At 42.2% G+C, this 19,197-nt stretch overlaps 1 protein-coding gene across 6 annotated transcripts in view; it reads right to left on the bottom strand.

The window, feature by feature from the left end:
- The window catches only part of Cpeb2 (cytoplasmic polyadenylation element binding protein 2), a 54,938-nt gene extending 37,619 nt beyond the window's left edge, over positions 1-17,319 (bottom strand). For 2 of the 6 annotated variants that reach the window (XM_059275818.1, XM_059275819.1), the window contains exons 1-4: positions 15,414-17,317; positions 12,858-13,139; positions 12,012-12,101; positions 5,576-5,666 (exon numbers count right to left, since the gene is read on the bottom strand). In XM_059275818.1, the coding sequence (XP_059131801.1) occupies positions 5,576-5,666; positions 12,012-12,101; positions 12,858-13,139; positions 15,414-17,066 (2,116 nt within the window). In that variant the 5' untranslated portion in view covers positions 17,067-17,317. Of the gene's footprint in view, positions 1-5,575; positions 5,667-12,011; positions 12,102-12,857; positions 13,140-14,105; positions 14,495-14,967; positions 15,003-15,413 lie in introns of those variants that run through there. The other 4 variants (XM_059275823.1, XM_059275824.1, XM_059275820.1 and 1 more) reach the window with 4 other exon arrangements.
- Positions 17,320-19,197: the final 1,878 nt, after the last annotated feature.

The following is a 19,197-nucleotide window of genomic DNA, read 5'->3' as shown; positions in this document are numbered from 1 at the left end:
CATCCCAAATACTTCAGTTTAGCATTGTACAATATATATAAGATGTATGCTATACATAAGAATTTTGTTGTTTTATTGTTCATTAAAAGAGATATAAACTCCTATTTAAAAATCACAAGAAGAATGTGTTACCATGAAAAGACTTTCAAATGAATAATATGTACCCAAATTGGCACAAATGCACTGTAATTTCTGTATGATAAGGTTTTGGCTTTTAAAAATGAAGTTCTAGTGTTATAATTCAAATATTCATCAATGATGCCTAGAAAAAACAAGGTCACCTATACCCTCAAATAATGCTATTGACATAGACTATTACCTAAAAAGAAATATGTCTTAAAAAACCTCTACTCATGTTATGTTTCAAGTATGTTTTCTCAGATAAGAAAATTCACATAGTTTTATAATTCCCCCTTTAGACTGTGGATACTCTAACTAGTAACAGAAGTTTAAACTCTTGTAAACTGTACTTTCATAAGATAAACTCAATTCTGAGTAGCTACATAGTAAATATTAAGTTTCCACATAAATTGTGAGAATAAGTATTTCAAAATCAGAATACATTTAAGAATATATAAAAATAAGTTATTTTAGAGTTATGATGTTTTTCTTATCAAAAGCCTATGGTGACAGGAAAAAGAAATCAATGAAATAAGAAAAAATATGGTGGTACGTACTTTTCCATAAAAACAAATTGGGTGCATTTTAAAAATCACACAGCCTAAAAGCACAGAGAACACACCTTTCTTTTTTCATTTTATAGGTTTTGGTTTTGAGTTTTTGAGACAAGGCTTCATGTATAACCCAAGGGTAGCCTTAGACTCACAGGAATTCTCCTGCCTCCAGTCTTCCAAGAGGTGGGATTTACAGACCATCTCCCTTGCTTTTTGTTTTGTTTTTTAAAGTATAGAACCTAAAATGCTTGAGGCTAGAAGTATTTTAGACATTGGATATATTGTTGAATTTTAAAATATTTAATATATTTATATAATGCATTCTCTTGATATGGGATATAAATCCACATATGAAATTATGTTTTATATACACAGTCTGAAGATAATTTTGCACAATATTTTATTGTGAATTTTGACTGTGACATATGAGGCAGCATGTAGAATTTTCTACTCAAGTTTTACATTTTGCAGTATTTGAGATTTTGAATTTTGAATCTATACATCTGATTTTTGTCTATCCCCTTTTGGCAGCTGTAAAAATTTTGGCTTCAGGAATCACAGTTTTAAGACTGCATTTCTCTATCAGAGGAATCGCAGGGCAAAGTCACAAAAATGTCCGTTTATCACTGGTATATTTTTTTATTTTGCAATTTATCTTGCCTTAATAAATAAATGCACTAAGCATTCTCAATTTATTTTCATAGTTATTTTTGCCCTTGCTCTCTTATACCAGACTGTCTAGAAACGTGCTCTTGGGGAGATGGCTCAGTTGTTAAGAACACTGGCTGCTCTTCTAGAGGACTCAGGTTTGATTCCCAGCACCCATATGGCAGCGTACAATTGTAACTCCACTTCCAGGAGATATACTACGCTCACATAGACATATATGCAGGCAAAGCATCAATGCACATAAAAGTAAATACTTAGAAAAAAAGAAAAAAATCATTTAAAACATAATAATAAAATAAATTACACAACTGTGGAGAGTGGACCTGACATGAGCTTGAGAGCCTCTGCCTACTCAGAAGTTCCTAGTTCTAGAATATGATTTCTCACACAGGAGGCTTACAAACGCATCTAAGTTGTTTTGTGGCTTTGGACTTTATTCCCTTCATAAAGTCAATGGGAGAGAAACAGAAGGCAAAATAGGAAGCTAGCAAGAATCTGGTACTGCAACACGCGCGCATCAGAGCAGCTCTTATCTCTCTTTAGGTGCTGTAACGTCAGCAGGGCTTCTTGCTTCCGGAGTCATAAACACAGGTGTTTATCAGTGAGGAATACAGCTGTAATAACCACTTGGGTTCTTAAATTCTTTGAAAAGCATGAACTTCAAAATATTTATGGGCATAAAATCCCGTTCTAAGTTCTTGTTTCTGGATTGTTTTGAACTATTCAGGGAACACTGGAAAAGTCACTATGACCAGCCGAGACTGACCATCTCAAGAACAGTTACACAAACTGTTTTCTCCCCACAGTCTTTAAGTCGGTTTTCATGAGCTGAAATTCAATTTTTTGTCCTTATAATTTGAGTAAGACCCATTTTTTACAAATTGTTGGGGGCAGGAGGGAGGGTAGCTTAACAATGATCTGTCTTGTTCTTTTGTTTAAAGGGGAATGAACCAACTCACACAAGCATAAAAAGATCACAGACTATTTTAAGTAGATATGCAAATATAAAATTGCAAAATTATGAAACTGTACTTGGCAAAGCATGATTTTCTTGAGCCATTTAAAATTCCACACTTATTCTTTGAAAGGAAAGCAGAGTTTGCCTAGAATCCAGACAGCCGTTAGAAAAAAAAAAAGTGTCCGCAGAGAGAACACACTACAGAATGGATAATGCAGCTCAGATCGAGGAAAGCACATCCAGTGTGTTAGTGCTTCTGATTCCCCAGCAAAGGACAGCACATGCCTGACAACACTGAATGAGCAGGGCTATAACCAACAGTGTCATGTGGCCCTAAACAAGAAGCGGGGACCAGTCTTCCAGTTCTTCAGAAGTGACAACCTCATGCATACTTTTTCACGCAATGACACTTCCAACAGTTCCTCATCTTTGTTCTCCCCAGCTTTGTATCAGAATTCCCTTTATTCCACATATAAATTAGAATAACTTTCCATTTACCATATTTCTGAATGCCTTCTCCTCTATAGATATACGCATAGTTTTGGTATATGGTCTGTCTGTCTTTCCCCAGGAGGTTATACTTTCCACAGGGATAGAGAACTTGGCTTTCCTCACAGTGCACAGTCAGCAAAGGGTATAAAGTTGACCAAGTAAGCACCATGTTTGGCCACCACTATTTGCTATCTGTACATCTCCAACAAGACAAGAGCTTTCTGTTTGCTATACAATACCTCAAAAACCTCCCTTAAAATTCAGAGGTGAGTGTTAGAAAAGGTGAGTAAAAAAAGAATTTTAGATGAAAGTGGGATGAGAGGTTGCTTCTATGAGTGAAAGCTGTTCTTAGCCAGATCAGTAATCTTTTACTCTTTCCATTCTATACATCAACTCGACTGTTTTCTCCCCACTGACACCCACTGTGAGTAGTTTATCTTTTGCTTTACACTTAAGAGTGGAAGTAAATATGAACTTATAGATCTGCCTTTGACCCCTGAAGTAACCAGCCTCCATAATGGTTCCCTCCGGTCCTTGTCTCTTCCGATTTACATAGTTTGAGCCATACTGTAGAAACAGTAGTATGCTACATCTGAGGCTAGGCGCTAGGACACCGGGGCATTTGCACTACCTGCACCATTCCCTCTAGGCAGCGGGCGTAGGCAGAGGTAGCACCAGCAGTCCTGTCGTAAGAAGGCTACACCGGGCCTGTGGAGAGGTCCACAGGGCAAGGAACTGAGTTTCTTTCTTTCTTTCTTTGCTAATAGCTTTGCACTAACTTTCTAATCATATGGAAAGGAATCCTCCAGCCTAATTAAGGCTTTGGACTGTAGTATCAACCAACTTCTTGACTGCTATTCTCATGAAACCTTTAGCCAGAAATAATCAAGTTGCTACCCAATTCTAGCCTTTAGAAATCATGTAAGGTAAATACTTATTGTTAATGTTTTAAGATAAACTCAGAGTTATTTGTTTTGCAGCTATAGACAAGTAATACAATCTCTTGTTATAACAGAAAGAACAGGGAGCACATTTAAAAATTTTGCACTCTCCATCTCCTGTCTACTGGTAGATCTTGTGAGGAAGACAAAGCAAATAATGGTTTAGGAAGTCATTTTGAGAGGATAAAATAAGCTTCATCTTGCTCCTATGAGAAACATGTTGGTGTTTGTCTATGTATCTAAGAGGGGGAAGATTTTCTGAGATAAAAAGAGGGACAAAGTGCTGCCCTGAAGATGAGGACCGGAAAGAGAGGGAAACAACAAATGCATTGGTTAACCCGGGCTGGCTCACTCTATTTGCCATCACCTTGCTTAGACAGATTGTACAGGGGTCCAGCATCCCCACCCCCATAAAAGTGTAATGATCAGAATGTGTGGAGAAAGAATATGTATCATATGGTAAAGCAGGAAGCAGTGGAATGAGCCAGCAAGAAAAAGAAGAAAATCTCGTGCTGGAGTGCCTAGTAGTTTTCTTTCTAGAGGAGACAGAATTCAACACAGAAATTCTTAGTAGTAAACTGTTAACAATTCTATTCGTGTGTGTGTGTGTGTGTGTGTGTGTGTGTGTGTGTGTGTGTGTGTATTTACTTTTGATGCAGTCTTGCTACCTAGCTCAAGCTGGCCCTGAACTGGTGACCTTGGTCTCCTGAGTGCTAGCTAGTATACAGTCATATGCCACCACATCCCAGTGTAGATTCTATTCTGAAACGAAAGATCCAAGGTAAAGAGTAATCACTGTGAAAAAGAACAAGACCTCATACAGATAGCCTTACCATATATATTAGAGCCAAAAGGTCAACAAAAATCACAGGGGAACAAAAGAACACAACGCATAACCTTATTAGTTTGAGGAATTGCCACCAGTGCACATCAACAATCATTAATAACACATTCCTTAAAATGAAAGGGTTAGAGAGACAAAAAACTATGTATAAAACCCAGATGTTGAGTAAGACTTGACATGTGATTGCTGTTATCAACTTAGCTGGCAAGAAAAAGTTTTGGAATTTGTAGGGCAAAATTTTCTAAAAGAATTACATTTGTAGGATTAACACTGGAGAACTTATAAAGAATTTCATGATTTGGATTCAGTCAGAAGTTCTGAGCTAGAAACAACAATTATTCTCATGAATTCATAATACAATACCTGTGCTGGCTACTGATTTGTCTGCTTGACACAAACTAGAGTCATTTGGGAAGAGGAAATCAATTGAGAAAATGTATCCATAAACTGACGATTGATATGGGAGGGCCCAGCCCATGATTTTGGTGCCACCTTTGGGCTGGAGGTCCTAGATGGTATAAGAAAGAAAGCTGAACAAGCCATGAGAAGCAAGTAAGCAATGTTACTCCAAGATCTCTGCTGCTGTTTGTTCATGCCTCCAGGTTCCTGTCTTGGGTTCCTGTCCTGACTTCCCTTCCTGATGGACTAAAAGCTCTAGGATGAAATAAGCCCTTTTCTCCCAAACGCTTTGCTCTTGGTTATGGTGATTTATCACAGCAACAGAAACCCTAACTGAGACACTAACGCTGTGTGGCAATAACTATTTACTGATGCTTTAAGCAGCTAAAGTTTGGATGACTTGTTATATGCATTAGACAATTAGGACTCCTCTTTCCTCAAGGTGATACAATTGCAATATAAAGGACGAGACAGAAAATAACACATAAGAAATAAGACATTTTTCACCATCAGTAAATTAGTTTATATAAGTGTTAATTTTCCATAAACAGACAAACCAATATATGACATGAAACTGATGCTATAAATTGCCACCTACCTTTGAGAGGATCATGTTCTGCTCTCATGATATCAATAAGAGAATTTTCCAGAGAGTGCATATTCAAGCTATCATACATTCTACTTCGATCCTGGAAGACAGAAAAAGAAAAGATATAAGATCTATGTAATTTTCAAGAAAAAGTTAAAGACATATAATCTTTCTTACATAAAACAGGACACTTGATTAATATATTACTACTTAACTTGTATCCCAAGAAAATACTGATATGTAAGTTTCTTGTCTACTACAATGTCTCTTATTAAGGGACAATATTTTTAGCACATTCATCTCTAAAATATATAAAAATTAATATAATTTCATTGGCAGTATTAACTGAATGCAGTGAAATCTCTCAGATTATTTTTTACAAATATTATACACAGAAAACATTTTCAGTAGCTTCATGTTTTTCTCATATATCTAGGAAGACAGATATTGGCATTTGGAAAATAAGTATCTTGAGAAGAATTTAATAAGTGCACCATACTTTAAACATCTATCACACACTTAAAGCTTGACTTTGTCATTGGAATTGCAAAACAATGAATGCATAAACATCCTATACACTAAAAATCAAATGTAGAATACTAATGTCAGAAAAAGGATGAATGCTTTGCATATTTACATTCAAATATCACTCTCCAAAGTCCTTCCACTTTTTGTAGTCCCCCCTCTCTGAACTCCACTCCAAAAGAAGGTCAGCAGAAAAAGAGGGGAGGGATAAGGCACTTCAGTTCACATTCCCTTCCCCAACTCTAAAAACTGCCTTCTGTATTGACAGCAGCCTTTTTTTTATTGACAGCTTGCTAGAAAGCATTTAGTTCTCTAGTGCCTAAGAATTTATACTATATTCTACTCAACACAAACTCAATGACTATGCAATGATATATATGAGAAACTAGCCAAACAAGCTATGGTCCATGCCCTCCAAAGCGTCTGAAGTCTTTTCACGAACTATGTCAATGCCATCCCTACCCATTTGTTGTATGTATGAATGTGCAAATTCATGTACATGTGGAGGAAGCAGGATAGGCCATCTTAAACTCTCAAAATGATTAGCACAGGAAACAAGAAAAGAATCAGAAAAGTAAGCCAACAGTTTCCACAGAAATCCAAGTAGAGCACTGGTTAACCTGGATCCACATGTTCAAAGTTATACCACAAGTCTCTAGGATAATATGCATCCATATATATTGACATATATCATTTTCTTAAGAAAAGGTTTATAGCCTTCATGATTTTCCAAAGGGACCAAAAACCCAGAAAATATTCAGAACTAGTCTCTAGAGAGCGGAAGAAAAACATAACATTTGTTTATTTATTCCTCTTTGATGTTTAATTAAGGTTGTATGCTTTTTAAAGCTAGGTACCAGGATCAGCACTGTAGACTAAACAAGGCGTTATAAAGGAATTAGGAAGGGTGAGTAGTAACACTAAATGATGCAAAGCTTCTAGGAGACTCTTGTTCCAATGAATCACCAACTACCTACAGAAGTCCAATTTAATGACCTTTATGTAAAAGATCCTAAACACACAACATACCCATCTATCACGCTCTACACCAGAACAAGTGAACCCTGGTGGGGGAGACAAAGAGAATCAGTGAAATAAAGCAGTGCTTCCCAAACTTGACACGCTTCAGAATTATGTGAAAAGCAGGTTAGTACATACTGGTGCCACACCTTAACTGAGTCTGACTCAGTACTTATTAGGTGGACAGTGAAGCTACTGTCCAGCACATTATAAATAGTACTAAGCTTTGTGATCTTCTACACCACAGGACCTCTTTATACTCTGCCTCCATCTTCTAGAAAATAACCAAGTAAGACTAGACAATACCTATAGGCCACTTGAAATCATAGAAGATCTAAATTATTGTTACAGTGAATGACATAAAATGGAAGCGAGAGGAAGACGGCCTTTGTGCAAGCAAGACCTACATGTGTACTAATGTCTCCATCTCTGTTTCTACTCTACCGTGTGTGTATTTCCTGGATTCTCCCACTAAACTTCTAAAGTAATTAAGGCTAGGGTCCTTCTAATCATACACATTCAGCTTTCAAGTGTCTGTTAAATGAGTACTCCTTTATCACTACCATAAAATCACTATAAAGTGTGTAATTTGAGCTGTATGAGTGTAAAGACTGCTATTAAAATGGTAATTATAAAGAACTAAATCTTAGAATTCTCTATAGAATCTGCTAATTGACTAAACTGGAACAACTATCAGATACTAAAATAGCTTCGCTATCAAGTGAATTTCTAGTTACTGAATGAAAGACTATTGTAATATTCAAGTTCTTAAGTGTATTTAAGATAGGATTAATATATAAACTGTTAAAATAAAAATTAATATTTTTATGATATAGCATGTAGGTTCTAAGAGTATAAGTACTTGAAGTATTTTATTGTTTATACCCTAAATATTTAGAAGACATGCTACAGTTCAGAACTATCTTTTCAAGACAATAGTTTAAAACAAATTCTATTTAATGATTTATATTTGACTATAAAACAAGTATATGTTCTTCTAAAGTAAGGATACTAGGAACAGAGTTACTCATCTAAATTGTTATCAGTTTAAAACTATAAGGAAGACTTGAGGCAATTCAGAAATAAAGATGAACACTGCAGTCCTGATATACTAACAAATACAGAAAATCATGGCAATGCATCTTATATTTACTATTAAATGACTGAAAATTACTAAGACATTTTAGAAAAATCAGACTGAGGAAAAGTTCACATACAACCTCTTCTAAAATATTTTTTAAAAGCCATCTGGTAATCAATTAAGTAGAGTTTTACAGAAATAAGAGTACTACAGTAACAAGAAAAAAATGAGAACAAATGGAAAATGCAGAGTAGCCTCTAGAAGTCTACTGTTGGTGTTACTATTTTTCTTTACCCATACATTAACCATAGCACACATGAGAATGAAAGGGTAGGCAGATAATCTTCCAAAAACACTTAAAGAACTGAGGCTAAGACAGTAACGACCCGAGGAAAGCACCCTCTGCTCAAACAAAAGAGCATTCTTCACTTTTAGCTCTGTGTGAATTTGAAGGCTCCCTACATTCCGGAAGGTCAGGCTCCCCGAAACAAGGGTACTGCGTCATGAAATGCTGGCCTTGCTTTCCCACCACACACTACTTCATAGGGAAACCCATGGAAGATTCAAGTGATATATTTCCTGAAAAAGATCTCCCAAAGGTGATTTATTACTTTACATCAGTTTGGATGTTTGATTGACAGAACATATCTTCAATTGATTAAAAGTAGTTCCCATGATATACAGCAAATATCCAGCCCTGAAAACATTGAAAATGGCCCAGAGAGTAGAAGACCAACATTGTATTGATAGGTTTCTCAGGGCATACTGCAGAAGTATCACATATAAAAAGTAAGTAATAAATATCCTAAGTTAAAAGGAAATTTACATTGATTTAAAACTGCTAAGTATTCACAAATAAACATTGTGGTTTTTTTTTTTAATGTCTCATGGAAAATTCTATTTTGAGGAAATCGATACATAATAGTTTTGAGCATGACTTCTTACAAAATGCTAAAAGCATTTTTAAATTAATAAATTTTGGCCACACCTAATATAGTTTCAGTTCCCAAGAGATAAAGGCAGACCCATCCCAAAGTTGAGATCAGCCTTAGCTATAAATTAAGAGCCTATTCTCAAAAGCAAAGAACAAAGAAAACTTGGCTTATGAGAAATTAGTAGGAACATCTAACAAGGGCTAGCTAGGCAGGTAGCTCAGGTGGTAAGGTGCTTGCCTCACAAGCACAGGGTAGAGAGCTCTTGTAATCTCAGGGCTGGGGAGGTGGAGGCAGAAGGATCCTGGAGACTCACTGGCCAGTCAACCTTGTCTAATTGGTAAGCTTCAGGCCAACGAAAGACCCTGTCTCAAAGGAGGCAACAGCAATCCTGAGGAATAACACCTTATCATCCTCATCTCCATATGTACATATACCTGTACACAGATGCATACACACATGCATTTAAAAAACTATTTTTAAAGTCAGAAATGTGTATAATTTACATGTGCTTTAAAAATGTTTTAAATTTGAAGTGTTTTTCCATAAAAAATATTGAAAATAAAAAATTATAAAATTTTACTTGAAAAAAATGAAATAAATTAACCTATGAAAATATTTTTCCATTTACTGAATTTAATTACATCTCCAAATCTTGGTGTAGGTAACGCCTGAAGTATCCTGAATGAAGATGTTAGTTCTGTAATTTATTACATTGTAGACCTGATTCATTTAAGACTAAAGGAAATATAAACCATAACTAAAGTTATATGGTTTAAAATAATATACTTGTTAAAAAATTACTAATATTAAAATTTATAGGATCACAAAATAAAATCTCAAACTATTTAAGTGATTAAGCATTTTAAGTATTTTAAGTTTGCCATATACTCTATATTTTACACTAAAAGTGCTAGTTTACATAGCTGCTGTTGTGTTTTTAAGAACTCCAAATACCACAAGCTTTTATGGAAAGATGGAAATGGAACAGACTGTATAATAAAGACCATCTGAGTACTTATAGAAGGCAATAAGGTCATATATACTTGCAATGTCTTAGTTTAAGGCTTAGTCTCCCCTCCCCCACAGGTCCTAAGCCCCTTGTACACACACACACACACACACACACACACACACACACACACACAGATTGGGGGACTGGAGGCCTGTGAGACCAGGGAGGAAAAAAATAGCCAAACAGATCAGAGAATGTGTAAGGCCTGGCCTGCAAAGGTTTTACATGACCTTGTTCATCACGATCCTTCTTTATAGATGAGGCTATGACCTAGAGATGAAAGCCTGTAGCCAGTGGTAAAGAATGCAAGGAAGAAGATTCCGGTTTGGGAATGCCTTGCCTTCCAGTTCAGTTCAAATTCCATCACCTATTTTTATCCACCATCACATCACACTTCTGTACAAATACTAATTACTCAGCAAGGTTTACCTGAAAGTATATCTTTAAGAGCCAAAATTAAAAAACAAAAAAACAAAAAAAAAAAACTACCTAAAATCCTAAGTTATAAAACGGGCTAAGGTACAGTGGCTTTGAAGCTGAAGTAGGAAGGCTAAAGCATTGTGTTCCGTCACTCCCAGAACTGCGTCATAAAATGCCCCCTTCACCATCACCTCTATCTACTCTAGTGCAAGAGCTCAACTGAACACAAGTCCCTACACACACTCACAAAGGCTGCTGTGTCATATACAGAGCCCACTGCCTTTGTACTTATACTTGAAATAATTATGCTCTTTCCTCTCTGAAAACATTTCCCTTTCCTTCAAAATAACTACAATCATTTTTTTTTTCCCCAACCTAACTTCTTTTAAGCAATCGTGGATTCAGTTTAAACAATACGACAGTGATACCACAAAACAGGTGAACTGGGACAGAGTGAAAAAGAGTATGAAAATGGATGAGTGGGAAGCTTACATTAACAAAACAACAAGCTGAAAAACACAAGATAACTACCATTTTTATGCCGAGATCCTGGCAGGACAACTTTGATAAACAGTCAGGACTTGTCTACAACAACAGCTAATGACTGATTACTCAAGCTAGTGCTAGTCCTCCAGATTATGATGCTATTTATAAAATGTCCTGTTATTAATATGCCTATACAGTCTTCGTAAAAATCAGTTCATGTTGATAAATTTCTTGAGGAAGTGCCTTAGCTATGGATTACATAGCTCCACTCACTTAACTTACAAAATCTCAAAACGAAGATCAAACTTGAGATCTCTAAGAAAAGCTCCTCATATAATAATCCTCATGACCTGCTACCAGTATACATTCAAATTCAGTGTGCAGAAAGATAGACAGCATTTTTAAATCACTAAGGTCTTGAAGGTAATTTGTAGGATATAAGCAATAATAAAATTTAGAATAAAAATACTATACCACAAAAGTTTTTTTTATAAAGGTAAGAAAACAAAATTAAAACAGAAGCTATTCAGAGACATGTCTCAAAACAAACACATCAGACTTTATGACAAACATTTACTGGAAGATTTCTTAAAACATGAAATGGAAAGCTGGATGTTAAATAAACATACTAGTTTGTATTTTTATTGCAGATAATTCTGAAAGGAAGACAGTATCTGTTTAGTTTGACTGATGTTTAAAGTCAGGTGCTCTTGGATACATAATTCATTGTAATCAGAATCAAATATTTTTATGATTTTAAAATATGACTACAAATCTTTTAAATTTGAAAATGAATGGATTGAGAATTTAAATCAAGAGATGTTTAACAACTAAATTTGTTTCAATAATCTCTGGAATATGCTTACATGGCATAATTGAAAAAAAAAGTGAAAGATCACTCATATTCATAACGCAAATACTAAACTCCTAGCCAGGACCCTGGGAAGCACACACTGTGCCGCCTACCTGGTCTATTCTGGATGTTCCGGCTGCAGTGCACCAACTATCTTGGAGTGAATCTGAGCCCCAAGCTGGCAACTGCAAACTAGATCTCACCTTCAATAGCATAGAAGTTTGCATCAGAAATGAGCAGTTCTCTTCCCCATCCCACCCAAGAAAAAGCCAAAATCAAAACCAAAAACAAACCAAAGAAACGAAAAACAATCAAAGTTCTTTCTGTCTTAAATTTTTGTTTCGTCCTCTAAAGGTTTTGAGGAAAATTAAGCCTCATTTGCAAGAATCACAAAATATTGAACAGGCCAGGAAAAATTATCTCCATTAATATTAGGTCATATTTAGTGGGGAAAATTACATACATATATATTTATAGTCACTGAACCAGTGGAGGCAATTTGAATTAGATTCAAAGAGTCAATGTTATTGTGGCACAATCACAGCTGTATTAAGAACATTCTAATACGTAAACAGCTGATCACAGAAAAATCTATGTACAACTACAGTTACAGAATGTTTCAGCTTATATTATCAAAAAGACAAATTTTGGTTGTCTATTAAGAAATAACTAACTCAAGCATTTTTAAGGAACTGCCACTTAAAGGCTTCAATCCGTATGGAAGAAATCTTTTCTTAAATGTTTGGAAGCTTATTTCCATTCATGTGTGTTTACAGAGAAATTCTTACATCTCTGTTTTCTCTGTGTGTTTTACCCTTTAATAATTAAATGATATGCTTAAATTTTGTTTAGCTCTAATTCTGTTAATCTTCCTATACTGCCACTGCTGCCTCCACCACCCCACTTCCTATTTTGAAAGGTTAGCATTAGAAGTAAGGACATTTACATACCATTCTTACCTGTAAGGGTAAGAGTGTGTTACTATTGTTGTCGGTCCTGAACACATTATCTTCAATCCAAGACTTTGGAGTCAGTGACGGAGTAGAGCGGGTAAATTTCGGTGGTGCTATAACATTACCAGAGAACGGTTTCTTCAGTGGCGATATCTGATTCATAGTCCCTGGAATGCCCATGTTTCCACTTCTACGGTGATCTCTGCCATGCATCGCTCCCCAGGACATGCTCGCAGTGCCCCAGCCGCTGCTCTGATGGTTGCTCCAAGGAGATTGTTTCAGAAGAGGCTGAGGAAAACACACCTATTTAAATTAAAGGCCTTGGAGAGCTTATAATTCAAATTCAAATTTTAGAACTCAGCTAAGAATTTAATGTGATCATAAAAGAAAATGAAACATAAAAGCTAACAATATTTCTTAAGGGGCTTAGGAAAGAAGTCTTGGGATCTTCCTATTTGATATCCTATTTACTTAGTGTTAGGGGAGTTTCTAGCCTATCTCCTAAAAAACGGTGATGTCTCCTGACGGTTACTAAAATACTCTGGAAGCTGAAGTTAACGTTGAAGAACCTGCAAGCAACCTATCTTCTACTCGCTAAATTAGTATTAGTTAAATGGTCTTAATTGTCTCAGCTATGGGAGCCAAATTTGTAGATCTTAGTCTTCCCAAACAGATTGGGCTACTCGGAAAAATCCAACAGTGGTAACACTCAGCATGAAGTGAAGATGCCTTTAAGGACAGGTCAGTGCAGGAAAAAATTCATTTTCCTGAATTGTTAATTCAACTTTTAAGGTATTTTATTCCTGCTTTTCTTTCAGTATATTTTTTTTTCATTTCACTTAATTATCCTTGAACTGTTAAAGCAATTATCCAATGCCGCCCATAGGTGGATCCACTGAGATATACAATACACAATCGCCAGCGTTGCTTATTCTTAACAATCTGAATGCACGTCTCTGTTAAATTCATTGATACTCAAAAGCAAAATCATATTTCAATCTAGAACCTATGGCAAGGAAAGTCAAATCGTCAAAAAAAAAAAGAAATTTCATGAGATATAAGACCTTTTTTTTAAAAAAGGGAACTGTGAATTGCTAGTATTTCTACTATCAATCAACTAAAACTAGTAATTTTCTCCTAAGATTTAGACAGGGGAAATACAGACCATGTCATTTCTAAAACTCAATAAATATGGTAATCCTAAGATTAAACAGTTTTCTTTTAAGAAAAATGTAAAAACTTGACATCCAGTACCTATGGATGCTACTACAGGATTTTAAGTGCTAACACAATCATGAACATATATAGCCTTCTCCTTCCACATAGCTGAAAAGCACAGCTAAGGAGTCACGGTAGAATTATCTCACGCAGTAGGGCCTTATTTTGCCTACTAAATGACTCACAGTTCAAAGTTCTTTTCCAGTGACCTAAAATTCCATATGAAAGCCATGTGACCTCTTACACTCAGAGGTAAGACCCATTTCTTTTTGTTTATTGGCGCATATTGCAGTTAAATATGAGTCACGACATACATCCCGATAACGTTCTACTTTGACGTTGGGAATTCAAAATTACCTATAAATTTCTGCGGCAAACTACCAGTTAAAAAATAAAGAGCCTGACACACAAAAGGCAGTTGTTCAAGATCATATAAACCATGGGAAATGGAGTATTACTTCAGATGTCGGTATTTTCCTTCCTTATAGGTCCCACTCCTCATTCTTGGGGAGAAAACATCGATTTAACAAAACTATTAACTTCTACTTGGGTTAATTTCGATAAACTGTTAGCTGATACTTTGGTTAATTTAAACAGCATTCACTTTTGAAAACTTCGGTCAAGAGACAAGTTTGAGAAGTAAGGACCGGTTAAAGTCAAATTAGGGTTCCATGACAATTCTTAATCTCGACATTGGACTTCGAATGATCACCACAATAAATGATAACTCCATTAAATAGCAACAAAACTCTCAACATCAACAAACTTAGCGGCCACCCAAAATCTGCACTGGGCGGGGGTTAGGGGAGTAGTAACAGAAAAGATCCTGAGTCAGAAGTCAGAAAGGGCACAGACTAGCAAAGAACCTGCCCGGGTGTCATTTCATAATGCCACATACCCCATGATCCCGGCACACACCCCATGTGGAGACATCTAGGAGGAAACACATTAATCCTAGATTCAGGGGTGCCTTGGCCTTCCAATCCCTAAGATGAGACCAAATACTAAAAAGAGCAGACACCGAGAGCGCCCTAGCCCCGCGCCCGGCAGCCGCGCGCTGCCTGACAGTTCCTCCCTGCCCGTGTGACAGCTCCCGGGTGCGGCTGCAGGTGCCGCCTGGGCTTCCCCTGGTGCTGCACAGAACAAACTCGAGAAGGGAACAGCCTCCGCTCCGGTCCCCTCGGGGGCACGCCGGGGCAGGAGCAGCCCCAGCCCATCTCTCTCCGCCCGGCCGCCCGGCCGCCCGCCCGAGCGCACTGCCCCGGCCCCGGGTCCGCCGCCATGCCCCGGCGCAGGGCGCTCGAGGGGGCGGCAGGCTCCTGTCCCCACGGCCGCCCGCCCTACCTGGTGGTGGTTGTACGAGTTCCTCTGCTGCAGGAAGGCGGCTGCGGCCGCCTGATGCTGCTGCTGCAGCTGCGGGCTGACGGGCGACCTCCGGCTCTGCGGCTGCTGCGGCGCCGCCGCCGGCGGCTGCTGTTGAGGTAAATTCATGGCGGGCGGCGCGGGCACCGCGGGCGCCGAGAACGGGCCGCCGAAGCCGCCACCGCCGCCGCCGCCGCCGCCGGCCGGCACGCTGAGCCCCGCGCAGCCGTGCGGCGACACCGGCGAGAAACTCGGGAAGAAGGCCGGGTTAATGGACGACGGCAGCCCGGGGTAGAAGCCGTTCTCCGAGTCCGGGCTGGGCGGCGGCATGGCGCTCAGAGAGCCGCCCGCGCCGCCGCCGCCGCCACCGCCGCCCGGGGTGGCGGCCGACGAGCCCGGGGGCTGTGGCTGCGGCGGCTGCTGGGGCGGCTGCGGCGGCTGCTGGGGTGGCTGCTGCTGGGACGCCGGCGGAGGCTGGGGCGGCGGCGGCGAGGCGGTCTGCACCGACCAGGGGGTGCCGAAACCGGGCAGCGGTGGCGGAGACGCGGAGCCGCCTCCCCCTCCGCCTCCGGGGGGTCCCCCGCCCCCGCCGCCGCCCGGGTGCGGCAGGTCCGGGCTCTGCAGGCTGCTGAAGGCGCTGGTGCCGAGCGCCGCGCCGGGCAGGAGGGTGCTGGGGCTGTTGAGCAGAGGGTGGTTGGGCGACTCCATGGAGCCCGGCGCGGGGTTCACCGGCGGCGTCGAGGGGGGCAAGCCCGCATTGGGGGGCTCGGCGGCGCTGCCCTCGCCCGCGGCCGGGGTCTGGCGAGGGCTTCCCGCGCCTCCGTGGCGGCGCCGCGGGGCTGCGGGCGGCGAGGGTGGGAGCTGCTGCGGGAGCGGGGGCAGGTCGGCCGGGCGCTGCCGCGGGGCGAAGTCCTGCGGCGGGAGGTGCTGCGTGTGCGGGAGGCTGAACGGCTGCGGGCGCTGGGCGAGCGGCGCCGACTGCAGGAGCGGCCCGGGCGGTGGTGGTGGCGGCGGCGGCGAGCTGAAGCGACCGGGGCAGTGGAGCGGCGGCGGCGGCGGCGGCGGTGGCGGCTTGGCGTCCGGAGGGTGGGGACGGTGTGGCGGGCTCAACTCTTTCCTCTTCTGGCTGCTCAGCTGCTGCTGCTGCCGCTTACTGAAGTCCTGCGGGGAGGAGGTGCGGCAGCAGCAGCAGGAGGAGGCGGAGGAGGAGGAGGGGTGGTGCAGACTCGGTTTGAAGTCCTGGGAGGGGAGGAGGTGGGTCACACCCGCGTTCGTGCCGCCGCCGGGGTGGTGGCTGGGGAGCTGCTCCGCGGCCGCCGCCCCCGAGAGCGGCCTCGCCGGCTGCTGTGTCAGCCCGAGCAGCAGTTCATCCTGCACGGCCTGCTGATGCGCCAAGAGCGGGGAGGAAGAGGAAGCTGCGGCCGAGCTGGCCGCGCCGCCGCCCGAGGGGATGGCGAAGGGGGAGGCGGCCTCCGCGAAGCCGGTGACAGGCAACGGCGGCGGCGACAGCGGGCCGAAGGGCGTGGCGGGCGGCCCGGCGGCGAAGGGCCGGTAGGAGCCGCCGCCGGGCGAGGACCGGGGGCTGCCGCTGCGCAGCAGGGCAGTGTGCAGCACCCCGAACCCGAAGTCCCGCATTGATCGGGCCGGCGGCCGCGGCAGGAGACGCACCCCGTCCCCTGCCCCGCCTAGGAAACCCCGGGAGCCCTGGCGGCGCGGCCGTGGTGGAAGGAGGGGGGTTCAGTGGGAAAGGGACACTGTGACTGAGCCGGGGCACCGACTTGGACCCCGCCGCCCCTCACGGAGGCCACCGCCGCCTCCCGGAACCGGCTCCGGCACCGCCGCTGCCTCGGCCGCCGCCGCCCTCGCCGCTTAAGAACCCCGGAACGTGCGTCAGCAGCCACCTCACAATCGCCCCGCCCTCCCTCTCCCCGGCACGCGCGAGCGCGCCCCCGCCGCCGGCCCCGCCCCGCCCCGCCCCTCATTAGCATGCGTTGTCCAGGCGGCGAGTGCGCGCCCGGGCGCGTCCCTCCCAGTCCCGGACCTCGCCAAGGGCGGAATGGAGAAAAGGCCGGTTGAAGTTGGGACAGGCGGCTCCCCGGGGCTCGAGCGCCGTGCGCGCGCGCTCGCTCGCTCGCACGCGCACCACGGCGAGCACGCGCGGGCGTTGCGGACGGTTCCTCGGCAACCGCCTCTCCTGCCCCGGGTCGCACGCGCCCCCTCCTCAGGTCCCGTCCTTTCCCAGCCCCTGGGGTCACGTGAGGGGCCGCTGTCCCCCCCCCCCGGACCTGCTCTTAGGACTAAGGCTCTTGGCTGCAGGAATCCGGGAAGATCCTGCGCTAGGTGTTGCGATGCGGGCCAGGGCGAGCTGTCACTGACCCCTGCTGCCGCGGGAAGGCTTTTTTTTTTTTTTTTTTTTTTTTTTTTTTTTTTTTTTTTTTTCAGGGTAAAACGCGAAACACCAGCGCCCTGTGTAGCAAACGTGTTCACTTCAGCAAGGGGAACAAAGTCTGGGGCTGCCCGGGCTCTGCGCGGTTGTCGCACACGCCTGCACTGAATAGGTTTCCAGGCCAGCCTCCCAGCCCGGCTGCAGCACGCCTTGGGTGCGCTGCTGTCACGGTGACCCGGGTGTGCGGGACTCCTCCTCTACAAGTTCATTCTGGCGTCCCTCCCTCCTTTCCCCGGGAGACTCTAATCAGAACATTTCCGAAGCTTTATTAATTTCCAAGGGAGAAAGATTTCTCACATGGAGGGGAGGGGGCGGGGGAAGGAGGTTGTGACTCAGCAGCGGACTTGTTGAGGCTTGCAAAATGGAAGAGGAAGGAGCTTTCCATGTAGAGCTCCGAGGAGCGCTGGGAGGACTTAATCCCGTGTAATTCCTTCCACGGGAACATTTTACATAGAGAAAAAGCACACTTAACTGTAGTTCAATAATAACGGATCCACACAACGTAATAAAATAAGAATTGTATGTTCTTATTTTTCAATTTTGACTTTTCTTGATGCTTAGAAAAGTGAAACTAGTGAATGAGTTCCAGAAATACCGACTAATCTCGAGTATACAGAAGGTTCATTCAGTGTGAACTAATGTTAAAAGTTACCATCCTCTTAGGGATGAAAAGAAACTACGTCTTTCTGAGTCCTCATTCTCTGACAGTTGAGTTTGCCTCCTCATCTTGTCCTAAATTTGTGTAAGTCAAATAAGCACTTGATAACAGCACTGTGAAACCAAAATGCTGTATTTCTGTTTATGTGTGATATACTAATAAACAACTTTCCCAAAAGCATATTTTATAGAATTCATAAATGCTTCAGAAATTAGCCTGGTAAACAAAGTTGTTTGAAGTTAATCTCAAGGTCCTATTTAACAACCAAGGTAAATATGAATCTGGAGAAGTGCTTCCTTTAAATTAGAACACGAAAAAAGAAAAAACCAGCATACATTAGAATTATAAGTATATCAATAAATGCCAGTCAGGCTCCTGCCTGTAATCCTAGCATTTAGGAGGATGGAGGGGAGGATGGCTGAGGGTCAAGGTAAGTTCCAGGCCAGTCTGTTGAAACGTTCTTCAGCTCAGTCCTCTAAGAGCAGAGAGAGAGCACTTATTAATTCTGTGTGGTGCCCTTCTGCACCAGGGTTGGAACACAAGACTTCTTAGTGCTAAGTGCAGGGGTTTGTTTTAAAGGACTGAAGGCCTCTGAATGGGCAAGAGCCATCACGATTGTTACTATTCATGAGGTCAAATTTTATTTTCAGTACAACAAACTC

Source organism: Peromyscus eremicus, chromosome 10, assembly GCF_949786415.1.
Source record: "Peromyscus eremicus chromosome 10, PerEre_H2_v1, whole genome shotgun sequence".
Classification (NCBI taxonomy): Eukaryota; Metazoa; Chordata; class Mammalia; order Rodentia; family Cricetidae; genus Peromyscus; species Peromyscus eremicus.
The sequence above is the reverse complement of the archived record's forward strand: the minus strand, read 5'-3'. Positions and strand labels throughout refer to the sequence as shown.